A 15,474-nucleotide genomic window follows, 5' to 3' on the forward strand; every position below is an offset into this window, starting at 1 on the left:
CAGTTCAAGGAGTGACAACCACTGTGCCAAATGCCTGTCTTCTACACCTTTAAAAACTTGATCTAATGGATGGCTCTATATACAGTTTGATAACCTGGTGTTATCTTTGTTTGTTTTAAATAAGCAGGGAGTCAGGAAAGAGCATTCTCATCCACTTGTTCACTTACCAAATGTCTGCAATCCCCAGGACTGGGTTAGGTTGGGCTGAGGCAGGAAACTCAATTCAGGTCTCCCAAATGGATGAAAGGAATCTCATCTTCTGCCTCCCAGGTTGCACATTAGCAGGAAGCTATAATGGGGGAAAGGAGCTGGGACTTAAACCTCAATCATTATAACATAGGATATGGGCATCTTAAACTAATGTGTTAGTTGTTAGACCAAATGCCCACTCCTGTTCTTGGTTTTCTTATACATCCTGCCACTCGTCTAAGATAATTTTTGCTTTCCCAGTTTACTGACTATTAAAGAACTTAGTATGTCCTTGGATTTGGCTGAATCTTGTTTTGACTAGGTGTTTAGCGGCAGTTTAGCTATTGGAGCCTTCTCCTTGTGGGATATTCTAGGAATGTTATTTCCTTGTTTTTTAATTCTGTACAACAATCTTGATGTTAAGTGCTAAAAACTACTTCTTGATATTGATAAAAATAAACTGTTATAAAGTTTTTCTTGACAGAATTACATCTTCTGGATTTTGATAATGTGGTGCATTAAAAATGATTTCATTTTTCTCTTTTCCCAAGAAATGCTGTTGATGCAAAAGATAGGGGCAAGAACTAAAGACAGATTTCACAAAGCCAGAAAATCAGGCCATGATTACATGCCCTTCAGGCAGAACACAACACATATTTCATATACCTGTGCAAACCCTTTATTAAAGCAACAATCAAATACAGGATGGATCACATGGTTGTTTTGCTACTGCAATATCAACCTACATATTAGTCATTTGTTTACCTCTTCGCTTTTAAAAAAGTGAACATTATATACTCACAAAGTCATTAGATTAACATTTCTGCTCAGATAACATTTCTTTTCCCACTTAATCAAGGATACTCAGAACTACTGTAATACAGCAAACCAAACCCAAGTGCAAATATCTTTGACCCTAACTTGACTACAGCAGTTCTATGGTGTCTGAGAAATACATTTGGAGGCTTCTATTATCAGTTAAAAATAATTTATGTCAGAATATCCTAAGAACTTTCCACTACGTTTATATCCTCTAGCTTCAACTATGATTACAGTAGTCTTAGTGCTAGCCCCTTTATAAATTCTATCTCTAGAAAAACTGATAAAGATCATTATCTTCCTTGTATGTGATGTTCTTGGATAACAGATAAGCACTCAGTCTTCTGAAAAATACAATAAGCAATGCTATATTATTACTTTCCAGCCCCTCCCCCTCCCCTGCTATACTCCATAATGGATTTACTTCACTCAAACTGAGGCAACCCTAAAAAGCCATGAGGAGAATGAACTGGGCAGCCATTGGAGGTTTTTTAAATGAACAGGTGAATGTAAAAAATGACGATTACCTTTGAAGATAACAGGTACTCAATATACAAATATATGATGAGATTTGGAAGCTCCTGAAAGAGTTTCAGTGTTAGTTTAAGCAGCAAGAAGAGAAGCAGGAAATAAAGGACTGCCAAAAGGATATGTAAAGAAGGGTAAAGGATAGTACTTGGACTGTGTAGAGAAATTTGAGGATTTGAAATGCAAGCTAAATGCTCCACTTTCAGACCAACTGAAAACTCAGAAAGGCAATCCCCAGTTGACAGACCACAGGGACTGCCACTCAAATTTTAGCACTGCACCAACACTGTACCTCAAATGATATAACAAAGGAGTCTGACTTGAAAAAATATTTCTTCCAGGGACTAGGATGGGTGAAGCAGATTTCTGTAGGCTGCACTATATTCAAAATGTGCCTGTTCAAAACATGCAAATATTCTTTGTGCCTCATATTTCCTTCATGTGCTAAATGGTCAAGAAGATCCCAAATCACTGCTGAGTAACATGCCAACCTTTAGATTTGAAACATGTTATCTATTTTAAAAAGCATGTGTACAACCATAGTTAATTTCATTCTTTCCACTAAATTGTTTTCTTAAGATCTCACATTTGCCCTTCAAAAGGAAATGACAGACTTATGCAATTAAAAGTAAGACACACAATAGGAAAGAAAGGAGGGGGATTCTAGAATCCATTGTGAGGAAAATGTCAAGCTTCTGAGTCTTAGTTTTGAAAAAGAAATACAAATAGAAGACAAATCATTGTGGATACAGTGATACAAAAATGCCGGGAACAGATGTGAACATTCAGATAGTTTAAAAGCCATTTCTACGTCATACATCACACATATTACGTTTGGTTCCTAGAGATTTTAGTCAAGTATTGTTAGTATTTCTTTTGCCAAGTATGATGTACAAAAAAGATGAGAATAGTAGATGTGCCCTAAAGATATGAAAATATAATATATAAAACAAAACCATTATAAATTACATTTTTTCATATAAAATTCTTTTTTCCCATTTAGAATAAATACCATCCAAGTTTACAGATCATCTAAAGGAATTAAATATGCACACAGGCATGAATCATTTTCAGAATTTCAAGAAAATAATTGCAAGGTATGTGATCAGGATGACTCAAACCAGAAACTGATTTCAAGAATGCCTAGATAAGGCCCTAAGGACAGGGCTCAGGATTTAGTGTTAAATCTTTAAAACTGCCCAACTGAGTCTAGTCTGCATGAGGGTATGTATATACACATGTTCAGCTGCACTCCTGAACTGTGAACTTTTATGAAGCTGAATAGCTCATTTGATCTGTGAAAAATCAGTGGAAAGTCATGAGGTCTACATTTTATATTCTAGCAGGAGTGTCATTTGATAAAGAAGTTGTAAGTTGGGGAGGAAGAATGTAGCATTTTTGGCAGGAGAAATTCCCATAATAAGCCAACCTCCCTTTGCACTGGCTCTTATTATTTGAAGAGCATTTTGATGCCTTAAAGAGTGAGAAAATTTTGAAAATCTCTATTATCTCTTAATGCACTGTAGACTAAAGAAGCAAACACTAAGCTGGAAATGTCCTTTGGTCAGATATTTATGTTCTTGCTTCATTTTAAAAAATGAATATATATAATATTCTAGCTTATTTTCCCGAAATGATGGATGCCTTCTCCTGTAGGTTCTATGTGGAAATCTTCACATATGTTTAGGTGGAATGAAAACTGAATAGAATGGGGAGAATCCCACACAATATTAGAAAACGAGCTTCTCAGTTGTTACTCTGAAGGTACAAAATCCATGCTAAGAATATAACCTCCATGACAACGGGAAAAGTTTTATCTTCTAAAAGCTTTTAATAAAATATTTCTGTAATCCAAATACACAAAATCTTAGTTCAGGGAACCCAAACAGGAGTAATAGTTTTCCCTTAATTGTTCACTACTCAAAAGCCAAGACCACTGTCTTGAGTTACAGAGCTGAGTTATGTTTGTTATAAAATTTTGAGTACTGAAGAATTCAGACTCAGGTATTCATTTTTACTTATCATGTGCAATAAAGGCTATCAAGGATCACACATTTTCCTTAAAATTGTGTTTGAGCTGGAACAATGTTGCATATCGCTGAGTACTACTTACATAGTTTACAGATGAGTAGTATTAAACCACTGAGAGGGGAACAGTTACCCAAGGTCACTTCTCCAGTTGGTGACAGATTGAGGAGTAAGCATCTGGGTATGCTCTGTCATTGGCAAAATGGCCCATAAAGCCTCCAACATCATAATCCTGCTATTTGACAGATCCATGGCCTTACAACTCTTGAAGGTTACTGTCTCCCTTACTTTTAAGTTAAAATAGAATGATACTACTCACCAGGATTAAATCTAAATGGTAGAAGTCACCCTGTTGTTTTGGTGGTAGGGAGGGGAGGCAATCCACAATTTGCTTAATAGTTTATGGTTTGTCAAAACTGATCCTCTTTCTTTAATACAGCATAAAAATGTTAGGTGGATCCAGTTAAGAAGTAAATCCATTAAAGGAACTGTGAAAAAGAATAAGGATATTAATGTTAACATTGGTTCGATTCTGTTAGAGGGTGAGACCATGGAAATAGCGCTCAGGGACCATTTGGTCAGCCCCATCCCACAGATAAGGAAACTAAGGCCCAGACTTGCCCAAAGCCAAGCAGTTGGTCAGTGGCATAGTGTATTCTACCTTTCAATGAGTGGTTTTATCTTCTTTCCATAATATGTATCACTGCTTTCTGGTGGGACCCAATAATTCAACAATATTAGCAAGAAATGTGAGGTCATTATTCCAACCTTTCATTCTTGACCAACAAATTAGGTGTACAGGTAACAAAGGTGGACCTGGTTACACAACCTCACAAATCCTAAATCAAGGGTTTGAATTGATCTATGGCATATGGTCCTTGAAAAGCTCTCCTGGGAAGCCAATATTCTACAACCTACAGGTTTTCACTAAATGTTTCTGTCTTTGGAAACAATACGTTTTCCACGTAAAGAATCAGTCTTTGGAGGTGATGTTGTTAAAACACAAATAGAAGTTTTCACGGGTGGTGAGAGTATGTTTAACCTTTTAAAATCTCCCTCTATACTTCAGTTGAGCTTAGCAAAAGGTTCTCAGAATTGGACACAAAAGAACATTTTTATTTGACTATTAAAGTGCTATTCTGGGGCAAAGTTTTCTCAGTTTTATAACAGCAGCTTCATTGGAAACAAACAGAAGCGATTCATGAACATAGGCCTAGGGAATGATTAAAACAAAACAAAAACAAACAAAAGAAAACCTAGAAACTAGTTTGGAACATTACAAATGACCTGCAGATATCAGCTCTGGTTCTGGTGAAAGACACCAAAGCATGTGAGGTAAATGTCCTAGGGCAAAATAAGGACAAAAGTGGCAAAAAGGACTGATTCACAGAGAGCAATCAGTATTAATATAATAACACTACTCCATTTACTCCATTTACAAAGGAACAATAAAAGTAACTAAAACTGAGAAGAAAGTGCAACAAACCCAAGTACGTGCATTTGCTATTGTAGCAGACCTATAATTATTAAAAGGAAAAGCAATGCAGTATGCATTGGACAGGGCTCTTAACTCAGGATATCTTACAGTAGTGTACTCTTTGCCAAAAGGGCAACACTAAGGAATTTGGCAGAGAACAGACTCAAAAATTCACATCATGTGGACAGACACTTTCTGTCCGACATGATCAGTTCTGCACCCTGATGTTGCTTGCAACCTTTCCTACTGGGGAAATTCCAGTCACAAACACTGCACACAGGTGTTTCCCCTTTAAAATGGCATCACTCCTACCTAAGGGATGAGAGTCTCCTGGTAAGGCTTAGCGGCAAATGCGTACTACATCTGTATTACAAGGAGCGGCCCCTGATTTTCTTGATATGCATAGCTTTTCAGAATTGATATTAGACATGGCTTTCGTAAATAATGCAGGTGTTTTTATCATGTGTCACTGCTGGCTCTGGAGTCTCCAAGTGAGGTGGTGGCAGTCCTCGATCCAAAACCTCAACAGGTGTTGGCTCTTCAGATGTTAGTTCTGTGGATGTGATGTCTGTAGAAGGCTCTGCAGTGTCTGGGGAACGTTCAGCTGACGGTTCTGTATCCTCTTTATCTTTGACTTCAAATTGTGCACCCTCTTCCTCATTCACATGATCCTTTTTGGACTGTGGGTGAACCGACACCTTGATGGCAATCTGCTGAGGCTGTTCATGCAGGGACGAGGCATCTGAGTCGGCGGTGGGAGAGTCACTTCGCTTCAGAGAGTTGGGGATCGTGTAGACTTCCTCCCTGTCTGTGGCCTCCTGGCCTTCTGGGGTATGCCTCACAAAGTTCTGCCCTTGCTCCTCCAATCCAACCACTTCCATGATTTCCTCCATGATCGTCCTGCAGTTCATGATGAGAGGAGGCAGAGGCACACTCCTAGCAAGCTCTTCAATGTAGCGGGCGAATTCCATGGTTTTGAACTGGGTGACTTTGGCAAGCTCTAGAGTTTTGGCTGAGGTGATTATGGGGATCCGCTTAGCGATCTCAAATGCCTTTTGCAGCTTCTCTGCGCCTTCTGTCCTAAAGAACTCGTTGATAGCTTTCTCGGTCTTCTTCAGGTGGCTGCTCATCATACACAGGCGGGTGATGTTTAGGACCATGACGATAGTGAAGGCCACAAGGCAGACAACCATGTAGTAGACCCCCATGTCTCCAGAGGTAAAGATGACTCTCAGGGTCACTGTGTTGTTCACAGTGCCATACATGTTGGAAGCCACACATGTGTATTTACCTCGATCAGAGAAAGACACCTTGGTGATGTTCAGGAGGCCTCTGTCATACATTTGCCATTTCCCTGTTGGAAAAGAGAGAAGAAAATTTAACCAAGGACATGCAGTTCCATTTATGACACATCAACAGAAACATCTGCAGGTACCACTGATAGTCACAAAAGCAGTAACTAAGTGTGCTCACTACATGCTAGGGGCATGAGGCATGCATTAACTCAATCCTCATGATGACTCTGAGGTGGATGTAATACTTCCTCCAAAAGATGAGGAAACTGAGGCACAGATTAAACAAACTTCCCTGGGCCATCAGTTTACGAGACAGAACTAGATGATGAACTGAACTCAAGAGGCTATACTTTTAACTATCAAAACTCCATGTTGTATAACTCCACTTCCTAGTGAAAAATAACAATCTTTAGATTCCACAAAAGATTTGGAACAAATCAATTAAATTATAACTGTTTTCCTGTTTTTTTTCTTGTTGTGAATGCAGTTATCCCTATCTGACCTCAGTTAATTAAAACCTAACTTGTGACATTGATTTTGAGGATCTTTCATGAATTGTTTCTATACTTGGAAAGCTACAAGCTATCCATGTGAAGATTCCCCAACACAGGGGATGAATTAAAATCAATTTGTTTCAGTTTTTCAGAAAATTGCAGATCCATCAAGTTGAAAATAAGCCTGACTCAAAGGAGAGTACCTGCTGGTCAAAGCAGCTCTTCATCACCCCTCCCCCAGAAAACTCTGTCCTTGGAATGGGTCAAGTCTAGCTCAGCTCTTCAGTTGGGATTAATTCTTAGCCCACCTACCTGACACTCATAAGACCCCTGCAAAGCATGACCACGGAATTGCCATTAGGGTAATGCATCTAACCCTTTTTGAAGTATCACTGTCTTCCCCCCTGTCCCATTAAGCAGGGAGGTTGCAGGCTGGGCCTTTGGGAGTTCTAAGGAGCAGGCAGATATTTTTCCATCAAAGCACTTTAGTTTCCAAAGCCAGAGAAACCTCTCTAGAGAGTTGATACAATTTACCACGGAGTCTCCTCTTGAGTATCTATTAGCACATTATATTTTACTTGTTTCTTCCCCCTCAGAGCAGTGACTCTTAATTCTAATTAAAAGCCTGATATTTTCCAAAAGCACATGCTCTTTTTTGTTTAATCTCATGAGCACAGAAGTAACCAGGGGCTGGATGAATTAGAGGAGGAGACAACAGAGGGCCTGTTGTATGACAGTGTCCTCTGACTCAGGAACATCCGTAAGCCAGATGGAGCAAGAAAGTACCTCGTGGGGTCCCCAGTTCCTTCCTGTTGCTAGCTGGGGTGAATCTGGCTGGAAGCTCTCTATAAATGCTGTCACATTGCTTTGCCTTCTGAAAAACACATCTGTAAAGAGAGTTTCCTAGCATCTCTATGTAACCCTCTGCTAACAATTCAGACAGTGTGTTTCTCATAAGAGTAGAACACACTGGCTTGGAAAATCTAGTGATTTTTCAGTTTCTTATGAATGTGTATCAACACACAAGGCTGGTAAATTATTTTCAGTTGGGGCATGAATAGGGCTTCCAACCTTTCATTCCCTAAACATGAATTTAAAATTTTTAACTGTATACTCTTCCAAATACAAAATGACCTGAGGCCAGGGAAATTATATTATCAATTCCTTTTATCACAATTTGTATATTCCATAAAAATAGACTATCATTGATAAGGGAAAAACTCCAGTTGTTGGAAAACTCATTCTATATTGATTGTATTGGATTACAAATTGTTTCTGGAGTATTTTCTCATATTTACCTTCTGTCAGAAAATATGACAGAAAAAAGGTGGTGCAGAGTAAGAATGGAATTGGTTAGTTCAATTTGTTTATCTCCTTCTCACTTCACCACCTTTATGGGGAAATTTTCTGTGAACATAAAGATAGTGTAGTTCAAACTTGAATGTGAAAGAAAAAAGACAGACAAGAACACTTAACTAGGAGAAGCGCCTGATAGTTTTATAAAATTTTCCCCCAACATCTAAATAAGTTTTAGGGATGATTGATCCCAGTTGTTGCAGGAAAAATATAAAAATAAAATATATACTATTGACAACATAACAATACTTTAGTGAATATTTTTAAATGTTCGTGAACTTGAAATCTATTTTCAGTAATTTTGTCTACTGACATGTATCTATCTAACCTGAAACTAAGTACTTAAATTTAGACAACAACTGGTACACACTTTGAGAGTTTGTTACTTTCTTATAAGGGGCATGGTTTGGAATGAACCACAGCCTGATTAGTTGCTAAGTGTGGTTCATATTGGCAGTGGTCTAGCAGATAAATTATTACTTATGAGTATCTTCCATACTCTGTGACAGTGGGTCTCAGATTAAATTCTTCTATATCCAACATTTATTCATAAAGGTTGAAGCTCAGCCAGCTTTAAGGTGACTGTTTTGCCTCAGCTTATGACAAATATGAATATGCACATTAAGATCCAAAGTTAGCATTAATTACCTAGTTAAATGACTAAAATTTTCTACTTTCATTCTAGAACATCTCTGGTGTTTTAGTCCTTTGATGCATGCCTCTTAAAAAATGGATTAGGGTGATAATAATATTACTAAGGATTCTGCTCAGGTGTGATTTGTTAGGATGAATATGTAAGCCGAATTAAACACTCTTACTACTAGACCACAAAGCAAAGTTCAAGTGTAACCAAAGTCAAAAAATGTGCAGCACAGACACGCATGCACACATGCTCAAGCATGTGAATGTAATGTCACAAGAACTAAGATTCTGACCTCAAAGGTTCTGAATGTTTCTGTCTTTAAAGCCTGATCCAATCATCCTTTCCTGAGAACCCTGATCCCAAACATCTCCTCTCAGCCTCTGCCCCTGATTACTGAAAAACAGAATTTTGCATAGTTCAGTATCACCTATGGTTCTGTAAACTATGCAGATGGCACAAACTGCATTTTATTCCCTTTCCCATCCCCCAAATGGGCCCAGGTTCAAGAAGAATCTCACGTGCCCAGCACAGAACATCTTCAGTTTGATTACTCTCTGTGCTGCACATTATCATTCAGCTCAGTCCACAGACACCTTACCCTGCAATTCATTCTGGAAAGGGTGCTGACATTTACTGCTAGGAAGTCAGAAAACAAAGCCTTATCAATGAACTTGACAAGAAATTTTCTGTGCTACAGACATGAAGCAGGTATGCATGGTATTGTTCGCATGTGTATTTTAAATTGAGTAGGAAAGCCAAAGTAATGCACTGAATTCTTATGAAGCTGCCCCTCACTCAGCACAAATAAAAACCGAAAATGCCAGCAGCTGATGCCAATTCAGTTCTTCATGCAGTGGTTGTCGAAGAAATAAAAGAGCAGATGTTCTAACATTCCTGAAAATAATTCCAAAGGTCATGCATCAAGTTTTCCCTAACACTCTTCACACTGGTTCCCTTGCTCCTTTTCTCTGTCTTGCTCAGACTGCACCCTGCCTTCCTGGGAAAGCCCTCTTCTCTCTTCACCCTCACTTCCCATTGCTCTCCATAAGGTGATATAACACCTGAGGCTTTAGCCAGAAATACTGACCCACTCGGGAAAAGTGTTGCTGCAGGATTCCTGGAGATTAGAGTGCCTAGGTGACTGCCACTGTCTTTCCTAAGAAGTGAAAGTCTTCATAGGACAAGGATTGTGGTGATAAAACACATGCTGCCTCTTAGCTGTACTGCAATGTGTATGCTACGCTGTACGAGGCTGACAGTTTTAGAAGGCAAGGATCCTTTTTTATCTTGTTCATTCATTCGGGGAACAAATGCCTTTCAACAAATGGTCTGTGCACCAGACACCATGCTAGATGATGGGAATATGAAGAGGAGTAAGACGTGAATCTGACTGCAAAAAAACATCCAATCTCAATAATGAGACAGGCCGCTATAGCATCCTAGAGCAAGTGTAATGCATGTGGGAGGGGCAAGGGTGACAGAAAGTTGGGGTGTCTTAGAGAAGTGGCAAAGTCAGGTCAGGGTATCTGTGCATGAGAGGACAGAAAGTACAAACACGTCCCGTAGGAGAATGGGAGCCACCTCCTGACTCTGAACCTCATTTTGCACAACAAATTTGCCTCACTTTACTTCTGAGAACAGCCACAGGATCTCTCCCATGCTTCCCCTCTGCCTGGAAGGCCTGCTTTCCCTGCTCTCCACTCCACGTGTCCCAATCAGCACTCTAAGCCCCCTTCAGACACCAACCTGAAGACCCAAAGGGAAAGTTAACAAACTTACACAGATACTTAACTCACAAACACCAAAATCCTAAATCTTTCTAGCGGATCATTGAACCTGAAATTTACCAGTATGCCCAAATGCTAAGCTTTGAGGGTTTCTTTCAAATTACCTTCTTAAAAGGATTTTTTCCATCAGAGGTATTTCTCTATGAAGATTTATGTGTAAGCAAACTGTTACATGGTTTGTCTAAATCCTCAATACTACAGAAACAGCTTAAAGCTGTACATAATTCCATGCAGATACGCATGCTCTTAAGCTTCACATGCTTTTCATGGAGCAAAATTCAATCTCTCCTAACAAATCTGTTTTCTTTCTGAGACGAACAAAAGAAAATGTGGTGAGAATCCCAATAAATGTTGAGGCAGACACACACAAGGTGCAACATTCACTTGAAACATTATCATACAGGGATTCTAGAAATAAGTACAAAATGTGTGTGTGTGTGTATAAATGTACATTTTCTACTTTGTGAAGCATAGACTACAAAAGAGAAAGTTTTTACAAAACATAATTGAAAGCAAATTTGTTACTGCATGGTACACCTGTTAGAAGGCCTCTGCTGTAGACAGGTCCTTGAAGCCACTGCAGTCAGGTTATCAACATCAGGAGTTGAAGAACTCTTGAGCTCTCCCTCGCCCTCCAAGCTTCCCAGGAGACCTCTTCAGAGATTAAAAGGGCACCTTTAACAAGCTATTTCCTGCATCTTGTAAAGCAAAGGTGGCCTGAGACAACATAGGCTCAGCTGGGCTTTTAAGTCAGGAAGGCAGAAAATGGTCAGATTATGCTGCTCAAAATCTGTGTTTCTGCTTAAAGGTATTCATTCTGAAGTGGCCCCACTGTCTTTTTGTATCACAAAAGAGGAAATATCTCATCCTCTGGCTAATAATCTTCCTTTTAAAAAAATGCCAAACAAGTAACGCCACACAAACTATCAACAATCTTGTCTGACTAACTACATGTAGTTGTCTAAAACAAGAGCACCCTACACGAGTCATACAAAGCATTTCCATTTGGGGAATCCCAGCTGTTATCTTTATCTGAGATAATCTGGAAAGTTTTCATTTGATCAGACTAAAGCTATCTGGGCTCATACCCAAATGGAGCACTGAACTCACTAAAGTAATTGCAACATATAGCAGTTGACCCTGAAGGAGAACCTAAATAATGTAAATCAAACCCCTTAATGGAAAAATGCATTGTGTCCAAACACCTGACTCAAGAATCTACTGTGGAATGATCTTTCATTGGCCAACTCCTCTGCATTTGAATAGGGTTTCTCAACTATGGCATGGCACACATTTTGGACCAGATAATTATTTACATTAGGGAACTGTCTTGTGCATTGTAGGTTATTTAGAAGGATGCTTAGCCTCTACTTGCCATATGCCAGCAGCATAATTCCTTCCCCTGTCATCCACACCCCCTCCTCCACCCTGTTATCACAACTGAAAAGGTCTCCAGACTTTGCCACAAGTCTTCTGGGAGGCAAATGGCTCTCACTTGAGACGCACTAGGTTAGGCAAATGTGCAGTTCAACCTGTGTGTAATGTTTTGTAACTTCTGCATTCATTGCCTTTTGGAGGTAAAATCATATTGGATGGCAAATATCCTTTTGTACACAAAGTTATGTGCTGGGAAAGATAAACCTTTGATGGAGAATTCCAAACTGTATCCTTGCCCATCATATGATTATTTTGAAGTTTCAAATAACATTTAAGGAGCATAAATTTTTCAGTATTTACTGAGCTTTTTAAAGGCTGAAAAACTGAAAGAGAATTAGTCAGTCTGAAAACCACTTTCCTGCATGCATATCACTAAAGAAAATTCTAATTCTTAATTGTTTCTTATAATAGGGATCTCTGAGTATGGGAGACAAATCCTTATAAAAGTAAAAGCCTAACTTTAAAAATTTACAAGTTAATCTAACCAGCCAGGTGTGTTCATAATGGTAGACACCAGCTGTCCTAAAATACTTGTTACTTATCATCTGATAGAAGTGCCAACTTAAATGGTTTAAAACTATAGTCAAAAGTCACAACAAAAATACATTGGGATAACTAGTACCTGAAATTACTAGGACTTTTTTCATAATATTTCTACTCATCTCTAACAAGAGGAAAATTGAAAACAGCACACCTCATGGCAATTCATGGTTATCTGTGTTATTCAAATTCTAAGTTGCATTTTGTAATATGGTTGGTAGGCCTCCCTGGGAAGGTGCTTTTGTAAACTACCAAAAGAAATCTTCCAGATATAAATTACACATTATCATCTCCTGGTCCAGTGGAATTTAAATGACAAGCATCAAGAGAGCCATGGAAACCAGCTGTGGTCCCTGTCAAAGGCAAGGATGGCCAAGCTGGAATGAATATTAGCTCTCATTTTGTCAGCATAGGCAAGAAATACAATTCTTTCATTCTCAGATAATCACAAAGTAAATGACAATATTCCCAGAAGTGCCCATGAAGATTTTGAATCTGTGTATGTATATGAAAATGTTGTGTCATACAATGACATACCACACACACACACACACACACACACACACACGACACAGACACAGAACCCAGAGCTGCTCACCTTTGCTGTGAGGGCCACAGTGCTTTCCAACCAAGAATTCTTCCCACCTGCCCACAGTCTGAGTTAGATGCTGTTCAACATTTTTCACCCACCAAGATCTAAATAATAGGCTAGCAGGGCATAGTGGAAGCTGAGGAAGGCTGGCTCTACTCTGGCTGTATAACACATGGTGTGCTATGTGTATTCATTAAGACTAATCATCTCATTACCATGTTTATTACATAGATTAGAAATAATACAAGTGGGCCTGGCACGATAGTGTAGCGGTTAAAGTCCTTTCCTTGCACGCGCCCGGATCCCAAATGGTTGCTGGTTCTAATCCCGGCAGCCCCTCTTCCCACCCAGCTCCCTGCTTGTGGCCTGGGAAGGCAGTTGAGGATGGCCCAAAGCCTTGGGACCCTGCACCTGCAAGGAGACCTGGAGGAAATTCCTGGCTCCTGACTTCGGATTGGCTGAACTCCAACCATTGCGGTCACTTGGGGAGTGAACCATAGGACAGAAGACCTGCCTGTCTCTCCTCCTCTCTGTATATCTGACTTCACAATAAAAATAAATTAAAAAAAGAACTAGTACAAGTACCTTACTAAATGGCCATAGTTGTTAATAATCTTACTTTTGTTAGCTGGATTTGAATAGAAGTCATGGTGTATCTAGGTAAATTCTGGGATATTAGCATCATTTTTCAACTGCATTCAAGCTCTTTTTGTTGTGTTCTAATGAAACACTGTTGCATATAAACTTCTAGTTTATCAGCTGGAAGTCATTGTCCATGTTATGAGTATTTTCCTATTAGAAATGAAAAGTTAAGGACTCTGGGTGCTGTGAAAAGCCATTGTAGCACAAAAATCCTAATCTTTTATGATAAGGAATCTCTCATTTCTGCTATTTTCTGTATTGTGTTTGGTTGTTAGGTATAATGCTTTGTATAATGTCCTATGTTATTTGTGCCCAGAAATTACTATTATTATACGCTGCAATTACAAAGGCTGAGCTGGAACATCAAGTGCTAGTATCATGAGTTCTTTTTAAACATCTAAAGTGCATCTTCAAATGAGATTTTAAATAGCTGATTTATCAGCAAGGTTCCTGGGCTGCAAACAAGATGAGAGTGCTGCATTCTGATGAATTTTGTGCCAAAAGCCTTCAACTGGCTCCCATTCAGTAGGGGTTTACTGGCAGGCTACTGCTGTGGACCAACTAAACACCCAAACAAAACCGATCCAAATGCTGACTCCCATCTCACTCAACCCCCTCAGCAGTCAGTAGACAAATAGAAGGCAGAGTACACAGTGCACTCATCAAGATTGAGTCATGAGTTACCAGGGCCTTTCCAATGAAGATATCCCTTGTATCTCTGAAGCAGTAAGGCACCAGTTTGGAACAATGTTCAAAATACTGTGACTGAAAGTCAGACCTCAGCACTATGCTGCAGAAACAGTTTTCTTCCTCAGTGGTACTCAACAGCTGTGTGTCCTGCCCCCAACTCTTTAATATCCAGGATCCTCATGAAGGTAGATTCATGTCTAATACCCTCATTCTCCTCAGTTCAGTCACCCTGACACCCTAGTAGTGGTCCAGCACTGCAGAAATAATAATGTACTGGGACCTGACTGTGTTTATGTTACCATGGCTACTGCTCCCAAGTGTGACATCATTTCTTTTTGACTTGAAGTTGTGGAAAAAGGGGATGTGGGATTAGAAACTCACCATGAACTAGGGGATGGTGATCTATCATCTTTCTGCACTCAGTGTGAAGGTTCTAGTTACAGCCAGCCACTTAGTAACAGCAGAAACAGTAAAAAGGGATTTGGGCTATAATGCTTCTATGGTGCCTTCTATTTTAAAATTTTTGTGGTTTTACAACTTTACTTGGTAGGAAAGCATACCTACCCTCCCAAGTTAAACATACAGGTAACTGATAATGGATAATATTTTGACTTACAGGAAGCAACTTTATTCTGCTGTACAACCTTGAATGGCTGACCAAAAGCAACATAAGTGATAGTACTACAGAGAAATGCCACTTTCAAAGTAAGTTGGACTTCTAGCAGCCTAACCATTAGGAACAGGATGAAGTATAAGGATGTTAACTGCAATAAAAATCCACTCACCTTCAGAGGCGATAGAAGGCATTAGGCCCTATTTTTTTTCAAAGCAATTAAGATGAAATGAAAGAGATTAAAAATGTAGGCTTTCCTGGAGCAGAAAGTCTTCTGGGGATTGTTCATTGGGTAAAGGGTTAGAGAATGGGGAAGGCAACATGAATGAGACTAGCAAGCAGAG

General features: G+C 39.3%; 1 protein-coding gene across 5 annotated transcripts in view; it reads right to left on the reverse strand.

Moving 5' to 3' along the window:
- Nucleotides 1-979: 979 nt before the first annotated feature.
- Nucleotides 980-15,474, reverse strand: part of MFAP3L (microfibril associated protein 3 like) — a 36,427-nt gene continuing 21,932 nt past the window's right edge. For all 5 annotated transcript variants that reach the window (XM_040965999.1, XM_040965996.1, XM_040965998.1 and 2 more), the window contains exon 3: nt 980-6,395. In XM_040965999.1, the coding sequence (XP_040821933.1) occupies nt 5,464-6,395 (932 nt within the window). In that variant the 3' untranslated portion in view covers nt 980-5,463. The remainder of the gene's footprint in view (nt 6,396-15,474) is intronic.

The sequence above is a fragment of the Ochotona curzoniae genome, unplaced genomic scaffold (genome assembly GCF_017591425.1).
Source record: "Ochotona curzoniae isolate NIBS_2020 unplaced genomic scaffold, NIBS_Ocur_1.0 scaffold_4505, whole genome shotgun sequence".
Taxonomy (NCBI): Eukaryota; Metazoa; Chordata; class Mammalia; order Lagomorpha; family Ochotonidae; genus Ochotona; species Ochotona curzoniae.